Source organism: Epinephelus fuscoguttatus, linkage group LG18 (genome assembly GCF_011397635.1).
Source record: "Epinephelus fuscoguttatus linkage group LG18, E.fuscoguttatus.final_Chr_v1".
Lineage (NCBI taxonomy): Eukaryota > Metazoa > Chordata > Actinopteri > Perciformes > Serranidae > Epinephelus > Epinephelus fuscoguttatus.
Window position 1 is genome coordinate 6,968,003 of NC_064769.1, and position 16,060 is coordinate 6,984,062.

Consider the following 16,060-nt stretch of genomic DNA (forward strand, 5'->3'; position numbering starts at 1 on the left):
AATGCAGCACGACAGGCGTCGGTGGCTTAGTGGTAGAGCAGGCGCCCCATGTACAAGGCCGTTGCCGCAGCGGCCCAGGTTCGACTCTAGCCCGTGGCCCTTTGCTGCATGTCACCCCCCCCCTCCCCCTTTCACACTTGACTGTCCTATCAATTAAAGGCAAAAATGCCCTAAAAAATATCTTTAAAAAAAAAAAAGAAATGCAACAGTGTATAGAGGGTATTAGTCAAGTGGACATCTAATATAATTTTAGCCAGAATCAGTCACGTTTGATGTGCTTTTAAATTTCGATTGGTGGTTTAAAAAAAACAAAACTAGTTGTTGTCTCTGTTATTCTCTGTATTACTGCACGAGAGCTGTCAGTATCTCTTCTGAATGGAGCTTCAGCTCAGACCTCAACATTCAGCTGCTGACTGCTGCTTAGACACATCTGTTGTCATTAGTAAACTCCTATACAGAGACAGTGAGAGAGAATGGAGGCATCTGTCCAGCTGCAATCACACCATAAAATGATCTATAATAATACACACACACACACACACACACACACACACACACACACACACACACATATACAGAGTGGCTGTATTGTGAATCTTCCGGCTGTGTCTCAATGATAACAATGACTTGTGGGCTAATTGAATCCACAATACAACTGACACACACACACACACACACACACACACTCATACACACTCAGTCAGTGAGCAGCTGAATCAACAGATAAGCTGCTGACAGTTAATCAGGCGTCTGGTTGGACAGACGCAGAGTTCATTCAAACCAAAACACTTTGATTCTCAATTTGAACAATGCCACACTCCATCTCTGATACAAGGGAGAGGACCACATGTCTGCTGCCTCTTCATCATCACCCTGTCCATCCTCTTCTTCCTCCTTCTTCTTTTGAACCTGTTTATCTTTGTCTTTGCCATCATCATTGTCTTGTTTTTCATTTTTCATCTTTGTTTTCATGTTCTAGTTTTCTTTCTTTTTTTGTTTCCTTAGTTTTCCTTTGCTTGTTTTCCTTTGTTTCTATTCCCTGCATCTTCCGGCAGCTTTATTATCTTCTTCATCTTTGTTTTTGCTTGGTACTCTTTTTATTCATCCTGAGCTTTCGGTTCTTCACTTTGGCCTTGTCCTTTATTTTTCTCTCCAATCACCGCCATTGTTATCTTTATCTTCAGTTCTCGTTTGTCTTCTCCATCCTTCTATTCATTTTTCTGCTCTTCTTTGCCCTCTTCTTAATTGCCAGCTTTCTTTATTTCTCCATTGTCTTCTTCCCCTTCTTCGTCTTTGTCTTTGTTTTGGATCAATTTCCAGGACTGACTTCAGAATCGGTCTGATGTCCTGATGAATCAGAGAAATGAAGTGTGTGTGTGTGTCTGTGTGTCTGTGTGTCTGTGTGTGTGTGTGTGTGTGTGTAATGACACCTGTCATGCTTCTGGTGGCAATCTTGTTTTCCTGTTGTGACACAGTCAGATCTCTGAGGATGAGCGCTGTCTCAGCTTCGATCCGTCTGCTTCCTGTCTGTGCTGATGTCATCAAGATGATTGATTGACAGCAGTGTTCTGACACTGAGAGAAACAAACTCATTTTGGATGTGTTGAGCCTTGACCTGAAATAGAGGGAAACTGTTTGCCTTGCCCCAATGAAAAAAGAAAAAACAAACAAACAAACAAACAAAAATACACCAACATATTTAGGATATGAAATTGATATTCATCTTAAAGTGCGATTCAGTTTATCCCAAAATATCAGATTGTTTTAATTCCTCTGATCTACAGTATGTTGTATAGAGAGCCGAGGTCCTGACATCAAGTCCAGTTTGGCCTCTGTTCCACTTTAGCTTGTGTAACTCAATGCAATTTCTCATTTAATGTTTCTTTCATCTGTATTTCTGAAAAACAAAGCGTGTTCCTGGAGCTTACTGCCCATCTCTAACAAGTTGGCATCCAGTACAGCGTGTTCCATTAGAATTTGAAAATGTGTCTGCATGGCAGAGTGGGTACTTACAGTATCTTAACTTTTGTCCTTACCCATAATATTCAACACTTTCTCCTAATGTCTGCTCTAATAGCTGTACTCTCTGCTCTCTATCAATGTGCACACCGCTCACTGTTCTGGCTGTTATTACAAACATGTCCCCTGACCATAACCCCTGTGGACTTGCCCCATCTATCAAGCTATAACATGGTCTCAGGCGTGTGGGAAGTCGTATTTGTTATAATATAATTGTAATTTATTTGGTTTTTTTTTTGTTTTTTTTTTCATATCTGCTGAAACTGCCTCTATATTCAATCAGCACTAAATGTGGAAAAAATCATGTTCCTTTGCCTACTCTGTTGCCTCACAGTGCTGTAAGAGCTGAGGAATGTCTAAAGTAGCTGTCAATCTTGTCAAACTAGGCAGTGCTGCTCAAATCTGAATCAAGACTCTGTCACTGTGTTGCTTCTATGTTCTCTCAGAATTTTTCAGAAACATATTTTAGTATACTGTGTTGCTGTAAAATTAGAAAGTTTGCATAGACTGATGGGCCGGGGCTGGTACTTCTGTAGACTGTTTTCATCATGGCGGCCAGGCCACAAACTTTCTAATTTTACAGCTAAACAGTACACTAAAATCTAACACAGTAACACAATCTTGATTCATATTTGATCAGCGCTGCCGAGTTTCAGTTTGACCACAGTTTACAAGCAGTGACTGACATGACTGGCAGAATCCTCGGCTCTGTTTGGCTGTTTTTGGTGTGCTATGGTAGATTCTAGTAATCGCCATTAGAAGTACAACATGGAAGAGGAGGGACATGATTTATTTCACAGATTGTCCATCTGCCTCACTACTGTCAATATATCCTGAAATTTTCAGAACGTTTGACAAAAAAATGTATGTCAATAAAGTTGCCAACTGTAGCTTTAAATGCAGCTATAAACAGAAATATAGATTGATGACATTAGATTTTTTTTTTTTTTTTTAAGTTATCATCCTTACTGAGACTCCTGGATTAAACCTCTTGCGCTCCACCCCCATTTTGTAGCAAAAACTTGTCTTGCCAGAAAGACAACTCCCTGAAGTTTCTTGTGAAAGTGTCAGAAACATTCTAAGTGATACAGAGACAGAGTAATGGGCCACTTGCTGTCGAGTGAGCTTATACTCCAAAGCTGTATTTTTATTTATTTGCATTACTAGCATAGCCAGAAAAAAACTATGGGTGTGCTTTATCTTATTATCTCTGTAACACATAATAATCTAGACTGATGTGCACCTCTGCAGATATAAAACCTGATTTATGGTGAGGTGCTCCACAGCTTGTGTCTCTCGACAGAAATTAAAAAGCAGGCTGAAGTTTTTGATTTATGCTTTGGCGAAATGTTTCGATCGTCTCCATGGTAACCTGCAATTGGCTTGCAGTGTCTGTGAGCTGCAAATTCCCTTCACTCCCCACAGGGGGCCTGGAAAATATAATCAATAAATCAATAAATCCTCTTGAATCGCGGGTGGGCTGGACTATCCCAGCTCATCGGGCGAGAGGCAGGGTACACCCTGGACAGGTCGCCAGACTATCTTTGGCTCAGTAAATGTCTGCTGTCAGTCAGCCTGGTGACAATTTAGAGTTTGACAGGCTGCTCCCCAATCTGCATGTCTCTGTGGACTGTGGGATGCTGAATGCAGGAGAGAACCCAGTTGGTCTGGATGGAGAACTACTATCTCCACACAGAAGGGCTGTTTTTATCGAACCGGCAACTCTCTTGCTGTTAAGTGCTAACCACCACACCACATTTTTTATTTGTATCAGAAAAATAGCAATAACAAGAAAATGATTGGCTGAGATACATGTGATATAGCTCAGCAGTCGTTTCAGACCCATGGACATCACCATTTGTAATGTGAAGGGGCCACTGGTGTGTGTGTGTGTGTAAATGTCTGCTGTCAGTCAGCCTGGTGAAGGCAGTTTGACAGGCTGCTGCACAGGAGATAAATAACCTGCCTGGTTTGCAGATTGATAAACAGAATTTTTGCCGTCAATTCCTTTTCACCCCCTTATAGCAACCCACAGACAGAAGGGAACTGGCAGGGAAGTGGGCTAAATTTAAAATAATACATAATTGTAATAAAAATGTATTCTTCATCTGATTTTGGGGTGTGCCAGATGCCTCACTGGATGGCACAGGCACACCCTGGCACAACCGTGGCTATGCGGGTAACTAGCATTATTACAAAGGTCAATGGGATTTTGAAAAAGGTTTTCTGGAACAGGACCCAGAAGTTGGTCTTTGTCATTGGTGAGTGATTACTTTCTAGGAACCAAGTCATTAAATGTGTTCATGTCTCTCTAACACAGACAGACTCACAGCTGTTTGGCTTGTGACCTCACTGTGAACATGACTTGTGATCAGTTTTTCCCTCACATTATTTCTTCTCAAGGACTTTTAGAAGCCTTAAGAAGTTAGAGTTTTCAGATAGATATGATATATAGATAAAAAATACTTTATTTTCTAAAGCAACAGAAGAGAATGTGTAAGTGAGGTAACATACATAATATGTGTAAACAAGTGCAGTGTGCACTGCACTGCATTCTCAGCATATGCAGTGTGTCAGAGTTGTGTGTGTGAGCAGCCGGTTTTATTTTTGACTAATGAATAACCTGATAAACTGTATTAACACTGTTTCTGTGTTTGTCTGTGCAGTACCCAGCGCTCCTCCCCAAAACATCACTTTAGAGGTCGTCCTATCCAGGGTGAGTTTATATTTCTATACTTTTATTCCCTCTTCTCCCTGTCCGCATCTGCACAATGCACCAACAACGTCAGCTCAACAAACTGTTACATTCACGGTGATTTTAACAGAAAGAAAAAAAAAAGAAACTTTGTCCAATGGACGCTGCCATATTTCAACATATTCTGCATCACATTTCATGACAGACGGTTTAACAGTTTGCATAGTTACACTTAGACAATCTGAGCTGGTTATTCCATCTGTTGCCTACAGAAACCATTTCACATTCACAGCACATTTCCCAGGTTTCTCCACTTGACGCATTCTGACACACATTTAAACTGTGACACTGCCATCAGTCAACAGTTGCTCTCCGGTGATCTGGCCTCATTTTACTGATTTATGTGGTGTACAAATGTGTTTGTGTGTGTGTGTGTGTGTGTGTGTGTGTGTGTGTGTGTCTATTTGTCCAAGCTGCTCATGATTTATGGGATGAAAATACTGTAGAGGACCATACGACATATTCTTTTAATGGTCAAAACTCCAGTTTGCAAAAAAAGCAGATATTGTCCATAGTAAGAAAGTAGTGACCTCCATGCCCACTGACACAACATTTTTGTCCAACAGCTTCTATTTCTTAGAATGTTTCTAAGTCAGGTGCTTAAAGGCTCATTAAGAAATAAGACAGAAGAGTTCACTTGACTCTATTTCCTCTTCAAGGCAAGGATGTACTAGGGCTGAAATTCAGCCAGGGACTTTGAGATGGAGAAGCCTTTCATGCAAGCATCCAAAAGGAGCAAGCAGAAAACTTTTTGGCAGTAATTTTAACACTATAACAGTGTTTGTGGTATAAAGAGAATGTGATGATGCTGAAGACCTTCAGGACATTTTGGAATGTCTTGTTTACACCTGCCTTGCCAGTTTGTATAAGCACATTATCACAGCAGTGAATCAAAATGAGATCAGGCTGGGCAGTCACAGTATACTGTCAACTCCATCCAACTTCTGAACATGCACAGTCACTCAGTCAATAGAGTGCCAAAATAGTTACAAATGCTCACACACTTTGATAGCCAATGTTTTTCAATATACAATCACAAACTTTAATTCAGTCCCATAAAAAATAGAGCAAAATAAAAAGTCAACCATTGAGGTGTACAGGCCTATAGCTTTTCAAATCTCCCAAACAAATGGAGCCTGACCTGCCACTAGTGGTGGGCGATATAGCCCTAAAAAAATATCACAATATTTTACGGTATTTTTGGGATGATGATATTCTTGATGATATGACAAATTAGTAAAAACATTTTTAGTTACTAATTTAAGAGAACAGAATATGAGAATACGTTGAGGAACAAAGGACACAGCAATTTAACGTAGAGTGGAGTTTGGTTGAGATACAATAAAAACCAAAGAGCCAATCATATCAGCCTCTTTCACTCTCTCAAACTGTTAAAGAGCAGCTTACTATTAAGTAAGCACACAGAAGAGGCGAAGCTGAAGGACACTGATCAGGAGCCCACAGATTAGTGAGCTAGAGTTACAGCATATGTCCATAACCACATTGTTAAGTTACTAAACTTCAAATATTAATATACTGCATCACAAAGTTAGTGAACAGCATCCCAAGTATGCTCTCAGAGACAGATTGTGTTGAATTTCCATTTTACAAGTTATATTAAAAACAATCAGAGTTAAATTCTAAATACATGTTTCTATTATTGTTGTCTGTTGACTGCATTCAGGTCATATCAGAGTACATTTACATTTGCACAGTAGTGTGAGTAGCAATCTGGCCTTTACATAAACTGAGAGCTCCCTGTAACAATCCTGCTGACACCACAGAATTTATTTTGATGATCCAGAGGAAATGGGGGTTGGAGATTTGCTTAGTAAAAAAAAGTCTGCTGCTCTACTGCAAATGATCTCACTGTCTTAACTTCACATCTGTGTGGAACAGCTCGACTGTGTTCAGGACCCCAGAAAATCAATTACTGTTTGATTCTGCTGTCGTGTCAGAAGATTTAAATAATTACTGAAGGTATAAATTATGCACTGTGCATCTGCAAAGCTATAGACTGCAGATACGATCCTGCAGCTGATGGTTACAGATATACATTCAACAAACACCTGTGAGTGATTATGGGTACAAATCAGACATCCTTATAGTCTTTTTCACCCTGAGCTGAGTCATAAGCAGCGGGTTGTCCACATCACAGCTTGGCTAGGTAAAAGAAGTTCACCTTGATGGTGTATTGGAGCTGTGCTAATTTGCACAAACCAAAGCAGAGCCCGTCACCTGATCCACTGACAGATTAACTCCAAATATGCCCATATCTTCTCCTGGTTTATCAATGGGAAACTTAATGTGTGGAACAACTGGGTTCACATCAGCAGTAACTAAAATGTGTGGTAGGGAGTTTCCTGGAAAAGACCAAAACATGGAAGAATTAAGAAAAAAAAAAAAACACCCTCCTCTCCCTCCCATCTCTATCATAAGCCTCTGCCATTAGACGACTATGGACACGCCCTTCATACAGTAACCAAGTGTTACCCATACATTGTTTTTTCTTATTCATTGTAGAGTGTGCACATTCTTTAACCCCTCCTTGCACCGCTCTCTGTTTATCAGACAACAAATGAGAGAAAAATTAGCAAGCCAGCCACCCCACGGTCCCTTCAACTGCTGTGGACTGCTTAGCTTGGAGAACAGAGAGCAGCAGCCTTGGACACCTTCAGTCACCTTCAGGCTTTACAATCTTGAGTTCAGCCAGCACTGATCCCCATCACTAGCTGCAACAGTGGGGTGGTGTCCAGCTGCAGCTCCAGGTCTAACCTGTTTAATAGCAGCAACAGAAAGTTTTCTGATCTGGTAGGGAGTTGGGGTGGACCAGGATCACACCCAGACACTGGGGTTCATGCTAGCTGAATTTGACTCGCTACAGCCGCTGACTGAAGGTCAGTGCCTGCAAAGTAATTCAAAATGACTTACTGTAATTAGAAGCTCTAGCTATCTATATAAACATGCCCAAGCACCAACCTCTAAGGCTGAAAAATGAAGCCAACATAAAAGTGCCAAAAACTGCAGTCCTTTGAATGACCGCTTGAGGTTGGCTCCAAAAGTGAGTCAATCCCCACACAACTTTACAGCAGAAAACATGTTTGCAGCCTGGTACAATAAACAGTTTCAGTCTCAATAGCTAATTTTCCCATTCATTACAACTGTACAGGGATGATTTTTTATATAACTCACCCGCTTACATTTGATCAAGGCTTAAAGTTGCTCATATTTAAGGGTGGGCCACTTTAAATGGCAGGCTGTTTGCCAATAGTGTCCTCAGCCTCAGCAGTCAGATCCACCCCTGCTCCTAACACAAATATAGCAACATCTGGCTCCAAAAAAAAACAAAAAAACAAGATGGTGATGGCTAAAAGGATTCTAAAACACTTTGTCAATATTGACATGTGTTTTATTCCATTTAATGTTTGACTCTCTTTTAGACTCTTTTGATAAGGTAGTGTTCCTTTTTGGCTTACTTTGCAGTGCAGGCAGCCAGTGCTCATGCTTGAATAGCAATTCTTCTGCAAAGTTCCTGCCATTGAATTTTGCTTTCACCAAAGGGACATCCACACACAATTACATTTGTACAATAGCCAATAGGAATGCCCTCTCTCTGAAATGACCTGTGATTGGCCAAAGTCTCCCGTCACAGGTAAGGTTTTCTAAAGCCTAAGAACTGAGCCAGGTAGAGGTGCAGACGTCTAGTCTTCTCTCAGTCCACTTTAATTACGATATGCTTAAAGATTATCGTGTGATTTTTGCCCATTTAAGCCAAAATGAAACTGTCTCCTCCCGCTTCAATCCAGCAAAAATGTGGCTGATTACAGTCAGTGAATGGTAAAATGCAGTAAAACTTAAATCTGAAACTATGAATGGGAACATAAGCATAAAACTAAACTTCAGACGACAGAGATTCAGTCAGAAAAGCTGGACACAGAGACTTTTAAAAACAGATTTTCTCTCTCAGACACATTCTCTCAACCTGGGTGAATGGAATAACTATGCGATATATACAAATGTATCGGCCTATCATTTTGATTTTCTGGAGAGGTCTCAGTGTGTGCTTCTACTGAGTTACCATGAAAATTACTGAGGATTATCTTGACAACATGGGCCACACTTTGGCCTCCACAATTTACACTTCATGTTTTTTCTGGCACCACAAGCATTTCCCTACACTGCCAATGCCAGCAGCCTGCTCTGCAAAAACTTTAAGACATTGGCATGAAGTTTTCTTTTTGTCATCAGTTTTTTTTTTTTTTTTTTTTTTGCATCCTGCTCTGAAAGCGGTAGCAGAAAAAATGATGAATGTTTCCAGAGTCAATGTGAACGGCTCATAATTTATGTCCATAAAGAGGAGGTTCAGGCTGTCTTTGGAGGGCTGACCTCATTTAGTTTCTGTCCGCTTATTTTCCTGCATGTGATTGATATTTCTCTGCTGATCAGCTTTCAGGTCAGGGCTGATCGATCAGTGATGTCAGAGCTACTTGACAGTTTAAAGCCTCATGATACAATCTTTAAAATGAGAAATATTCTTAACCAAACATTTGAATTGTTTACTAATGCTTCTTACTTGTGTAATTATTGTGTCTTTAATTTACTCTTCCTGAAAAGATGTTTTTATCCTTAACGTTGAAACTTAGGAAAAATTTACAAAATGTTGCCAAGATAAATTAAATCTGCATACCAAAAATTCTAAAGCACCAGGTGGTTATAATGTTTAAACCCCTAATGAAGTGCTTTTCATCAAACCCAGTCCCCTCCACACCCTGACCTCTGACCTTGGACCTCCTTGTGGATGAGGATGGGTCTTTGACCAAATAATTAGGATTTCTGTCTTGTCACTGTTCAATTAAAAAAAAAAAAAATAGACTTCCACTCATTAATATACTTGATACATTCTGAGAGTGTGTCAGTTGTGCTCAGATCATTGGGGACAGGGGATTATATAGTTGTGTGTCATCAGCATAATTATGGTGACACAAATTGTGTTTCTTGATAAGCATGCCCAGAGGCAACAAGTAAAAATTAAACTATAATGGGCCTGAAATCGATACCTGAGGAACGCCACATGAGATAAAATTTGTTTTAGAGCTAAAATTCCCAAGATTAATGCTAAAATCTTGTTCTTTGAGGTATGATTAAAAACCAGTCTAGTTCAGACCCAAATAATGACAAAGAAAGAAATGTTACATTACATTTATTTACCTTGCGCTTTTATCCAACTTTTTTTTTCTGATTTACACTAAGTGCATTTAATCATATGGGTACAACCCAAAAAGTGCAAGAATCATACAAGTTCTTCACCTTCTTTAAATATGCTACACTGCTGCTCAAGTACTACATTTAGACACAATAAGAGATAGAGAAAGAGTGAATTAACAAATGAGTTTTCTGTAGATGTGTCAAGTTTCTTCTGTTTGATGGTGGTTTCACCACTGTGGAACCAAAATAAATGTTACTATTCCCTAGTTCTAACAGTACTACTAATGCTTGGGAGAAAAATATACTTGACTGTTTTAAAATCACAGATTTGCCTGCACTTTTTGTGTGAGACATAAGGATTGGGGCCAAACCTTCCTTAGCCCACACTAGAATAACTTTCTTATCTTCAAAGCATGTGCATGGTTAACAGCAACACTCAGCACTCTGATTGTGAAGTGTAAGCAGAGCAACTGCGGAGGCAGAGACTGTGATCACCCCAGGGCCTATGCTCAGTGGGGGGGCCCCCACTGAGCTACCTACAGCTGGAGACCAGACATGTAACAACCACCTTACTAATGGTTAAAACTAAAATCCAGCACAAAAATGACAGTTTGCCAAACCACCATGTGCTGAACCTCACCAACACTAACAAAAAGTAAGACCTGCATTTTGGAACATAAAAGAGCGAACTTAACGGACTACTGAGTCCAGCATTAGGCATTTGATTTTCAAAGAAAGCATAGATTAAACTAGAGAGGAAGATTTTAAAAAAAAAGGATGTTTACCATATAAAAAAAGATGATCTCCATCTCCAGGTCCTGGGTCATCCAGGGGTTTCTGTAGCATTAGCCAACATTTAATTTCTGCCAGCCAATTTACACAAAGGAATTTTGTATGAATGTATGAACTGCATCCATCTGTCAATCACCAAAAGGAAACACCAAGCTCAACATAGCAGGGAGTGAGGAGTGACCAGCAATAACATGCATACCATGGATGTATTAGTTGCAGTGAAAATAGCCCATATATATAGCAGCAGACTCAAGATGACTTGCCTGAACTAGCTTGCAGGCTTCACTGCTTTGAATAGCCTACCTGTGGTTAGTTGATTAAACTGTGTAAGGTCACAAAATTGTATATATGCTGTATGTTGAAATATTGTTGACTGGAAGTTCAATGAGACAGCAATGGTAAAATGTCTTTGGAGGGTTACTCTTAAAATGTATTCCACTACAGATTACTAAATGTTACCTTTAAATGTAACATGTGCCACTAGATTAATCAAATTAAATACTGTATACTTAATACTAAATAGAGACAGGGCATTTAGCTCAAAACAGCGGCACTGCACTGTATATGTCCGTAAAATAATATTTCAACATTTCAGGTTATTTTTGCGATAATTATATTCTTGATGATATGACAAATTAGTAATATAATTGTGGTTAGTCTCAGTCCGAAGAGATGCAGGTTAGGTTAGGTGGTGACTCTAAATTTCCTGTCGGTGTGAATGGTTGTATGTCTCTATGTGTCAGCTCTGTGATGGTCTGCGGATCTTTCCAGGGTGTATGCCATGCATCTTGCTCAGTGTCAGCTGGGATAGGCTCCAGCACAGCGGCCAGCGGTTACAGACAATGAATAATTGAATGCATTTAGATATACCCTCGTAGCAGCAGACATGTAGTGAAAGTATTTGTGGTCATTTTGCCTGATAACGTCAAATATATTAAAGAATCAGAAGTCAACAACAGATATTATTCATTCAATGGAATAATCAATAAAAACTGTATGTGAACTCTTAACTCTGCTGAACTCCTGCTGCATTCTGCTAGCTGTTTAACTGCCACACACACAGTCAAGTCATGTGTGTGCGTGTGTGTGTGTGTGTGTGTGTGTGTGTGTGTGTGTGTGTGTCTATGTGGGTGGGTCCAGCCTCAGTTTCTCTGCAGCTTGTTGCTGAAGGAGTAAAGTGTGAATCTTTCTGCTCCCGTCAAGCTTCTGCTGTCAAACCAACTTTTCAGACAAATCTGACTTTTCCTCAACTTTCCTTCAGTCAGTGGAGCGTTACTGTGTGTGTGTGTGTGTGTGTGTGTGTGTGTGTGTGTGTGGGTGGGTGGGTGGGTGGGTGGGTGTTTGTATGTGTGTATGTGTGTGTGTGTGTGAGAGTGTGTCTGTGTGTTGCTGAATGCTTGGTTGAACTCATACAGTCAGAGTTTACAGTATGTCAATCTGAAGTCTCACAGAGTCCAGCTAGTGTCACTGTCTCTGTGGCTGTCAGAGTCAGGATCAGGATCAGAATCAGGATCTGGAGTGGATGCTGGGAACACCGCAAACTTTTAACTCCTCGGCTGCTCTAAGAATAGCTATTGGAAGGGGTCCCGTTGGAATGATTAAACCTCCTGGTGTGTCACTGCAGGAGTCAGATGTGTTACTCTGGAGAACCTGGAGACTCATTTCAACATTAATTAAAAATACCAGCTGTGAAGGGCCCAGCTGAGCTCAGTGTGAAGTGTTCATTTGACTTCTTAGGATATTAAAACGGTTTGACAGAGTCCATTATGAAAACACTTAGTTAATATCTGTCTGAGAGGCTGTGGAAGCCCTAATTCATCCTCTTTTCACTTTCACAAAGATTTATTCTCCCCTTGAGTACACATTTTTTCCCCTCTCATATTCATGTATTTCCCACACATATACATGTATTTCAATTGTCAATAACAAATACAGGTATACAAGTGATTGTGAAGAATTCTGAAATACTGTGTCGAGGTCCAGGACAGATGAAGGCAACAGGACATAACTGTTCTCTGATTTTATTAGCAGACAGCATCAGCACAAGGGCTCAAATGTGTTGACTGCCTCCCTACTTGTTGAGTCCTCAACAAATCTTGAGATTGACCGAAATCCAGATTCTCTATACAGCCTCTCATGAGCAAAATAATCTACAGCTTCTTTGTTTACTGTAGGACCCCTAATACGGTCATTGTAGAGAAATGCTTCTCCACAGCAGTGCAGCTATTGTGCATCTTTTTTCCATTTTTTCCAAACAGATTTTAGATGTATTTTTGAAATCCATGTCAAAGCTTCGGGTCTGTGGGAGGGCTTTTTCCATGGCAACCGCGACTGACATCTGACAGCCAGTGTTACTGGGAGATGCTCTGTTAACTTTGGTGATGTGACTACAGACATAGTGTTGATTATGTAGTTAGAGACTGAGCTGTCTATCCCTTTAGAACATTCTACATTAAGAGGGCTCATCTTGATGTCCACTCAGAAACTGGATGCTAGACCAAGTTGCTAAAGTTAGCAATGATTTCCACCAAATGTCTAAATGTTACTTTTCGTTGGCCACACCTACCTCTTGCTGTGTCAGTGTTGGACAAAGGTCTGGCTAAACTCATCATAATTCTGCACTAACGGGGGAGGAAAAACAAAACCGCTCTGGTTTGTTTGTATCTCTTGACATGTATTCACTTGAAAGGTCATATGAAATGACTTTTTAAACTTCCCCCAGCAGTGACTTTCTTAAGTCTCAAACTGCTTTGGAATTACTTGATCCCTTTATACTTGTGCTACAGTTTGTGCCCTATGCTAAAAACTTTTGTGGCACCAGTGCTGTGTGCAAAAAAAGTTAATCTGAGAGGCGAAACATACCAGAAAAGATGAGACAGTGAAGATAAATATATAATACTCCAAAATATGTGAGTGACAGTATATGAGTACAGTGAGTATATGTAAAAGTTAAAATGTACAGACGTGGAAATGTGTTAAAGATATGTTAGAGAAGATCATGTATATGCTAAAGTAAAACTACATGTATGTTACAGCAAAGTGAACATGTTGAGGAAAACGTAAACATTGGTATGTGAGAGTGAGAACCCATGTATGTATTTAAATTACAGTGCACTGCATGTACATATCAACCATAGTAATTATGGTTTATATGACACCTCCTAGTCTCTTGACTGCCCTGTCTCTGCCTCAGTCTTTGTCTTTCAGCAGCTGACAAACATGTTTCAGATGGAATTCAAAACTGCATTTAAACCACTGACTGTATGTATTACTAATGCCAAAATATCTCCGATACAACTGCTGCCATCTTGTGCTGGTGATGTCATGTGGACTCAGAGTCTGTGCTGTAGTGATCTCTGTGGGAGTTCCCATCCAAACACCAGTCTGACCAATCCCAAGCAGAGCCATTAAACACAAGCATACTGACTGGCACACACAGCTGTCAATCATGACATCAAAACCCCTTCGTATAGCATCAAATAGCTTATCAGAAAAACGAACACTGGAAGAGACATTAGAGTGATAAAAACTTAAATTACAGAAAAATAATATTTATTTGATCTTTACTTTGAGTCTTTAGTTTGGACCATGTCCCATGCACTAATTGTCAGCCACCAGGGGGCGATAGAGATGTTTTGGTTTCACTTTTAGGAAGATGTCATGTTGTTAATCTTTATATACAGACTATGATTTAAAGCCTATATCTGGAGTAACAGTGCACTTTAATTAGTGTATTTTTACAGCAGGCCAAGCTTGTTCTCATTCCCAACTCATCAAATACCACCGCTTTGTCAATGATTTTGCTGTTAGATAACTACACATAAAGGCATGTGGTAGATGGATCTTAAGTGCTACATCATAGGCAACTGGACTTGCTTGAGTTTTGCCTACGATAGCACTTAAGATTACCATGACTTGGATGACTGAGAATCTTTATCAATGTAGTGAATAGATCAAACAAACACTAGACTTTCACCTGTGAGACTGCTGTTTGTTTCCTGTGTGAGACCAAAAGTCAGTGGAGTTATTTTAATAACATGGTGTGCTAATATGTGCAGCATGCCACAGAGGTGACCTTTGTCACTTGCTGTATGTCATGTGATGCTTTATTAAGTTACTAGTAACTGCATTTATTTTACGTAAAACCATAATGTTTTTTTTTCTAAACCTAACTACGTGTTAAACATAAGGAAATACACATAAAAACAAGGTGTTTTAGGTACGTTGCAGGTAGGGGTGAGGCGATTCATTGACATAATTGATGTCATCTATTACAAAAGTACAATGATTTGCAAAACATGTGTCGGCTTGTTGCAATAAAGTAGGCTGCATGAAAGCATGGATTCCACCAGAGAACGAGCTGCAGCTTAAAAACCTCACCGACAAAGTGAAAAAGACTTCTCTCAGAAGTGCAACTGCAGCGCACAGACACTCAAGAGAAAGCATCCCGCAGTGCTTTGTCAAGACAGCAGCAGAATGCACTATCCTGTGAACTGTTTGTCCCCACCCACGCATGATATTTTAGGATTATCAACACAGGGAACATGTTTCTATTAGTTATCACTAACCTTTCTTTTATTTATTTTTTGATGCATGCATGAGCGACAAAAAATTAAATTAACACCCCATACTGTTGTTACAGTCTGTGACATTTTATAGTTTCTTTCTTTTTCTTTTTTCTTTTTCATATTTTATATTTTAACATTACAGACCATTGTTAGTCTTTGACTTCTGTCACAGTCTGTAAATTGTTTCAGTTGTTTTTCTCGCCCCACACTAATGCAAAAATATATTTGCAAGTAATTATCTTAACTGCATATGACTCCAGTGATGCAATAACTCCATTTCATAACCATTTTAAAGGGATAGTGCACCCAAAAATGAAAATTCAGCCATTATCTACTCACCCATATGCCGATGGAGACTCTGGTGAAGTTTTAGAGTCCTCACATCCCTTGCGGAGATCGGCGGGGGGAACGGCCAGCACACCTAATGGCATACAGCGCCCCAGACTAACGTCCAAGAACACAAAATTGAAACCACAAAATATCTCCAACATGCTTATCCATAATGATCCAAGTGTGCTGCAGCCCCGACATAAAAAGTTGTTTGTTTGAACTCTGTTTTTAGCCTCACTGTAGCCTGTAGCTCTGACTGCTTCTGACTGCTTAAATTATTTAAATATTAATGAAAACAGTTTATGTTATTTATTTTGCGTTATTTAAGTGTTACATTGATCGAGCAATATAAAAATATTCTTTAGAGTAATTGATATAGCAGTCATAAGAT

The 16,060-nt window shown here is 39.7% G+C and overlaps 1 protein-coding gene across 1 annotated transcript in view; it reads left to right on the forward strand.

Annotated features, from left to right (window-relative positions):
- The window catches only part of dcc (DCC netrin 1 receptor), a 397,984-nt gene that overhangs the window by 239,244 nt on the left and 142,680 nt on the right, over positions 1-16,060 (forward strand). Inside the window, exon 12 of the mRNA XM_049603936.1 lies at positions 4,686-4,735. Within this exon, the coding sequence (XP_049459893.1) occupies positions 4,686-4,735 (50 nt within the window). The remainder of the gene's footprint in view (positions 1-4,685; positions 4,736-16,060) is intronic.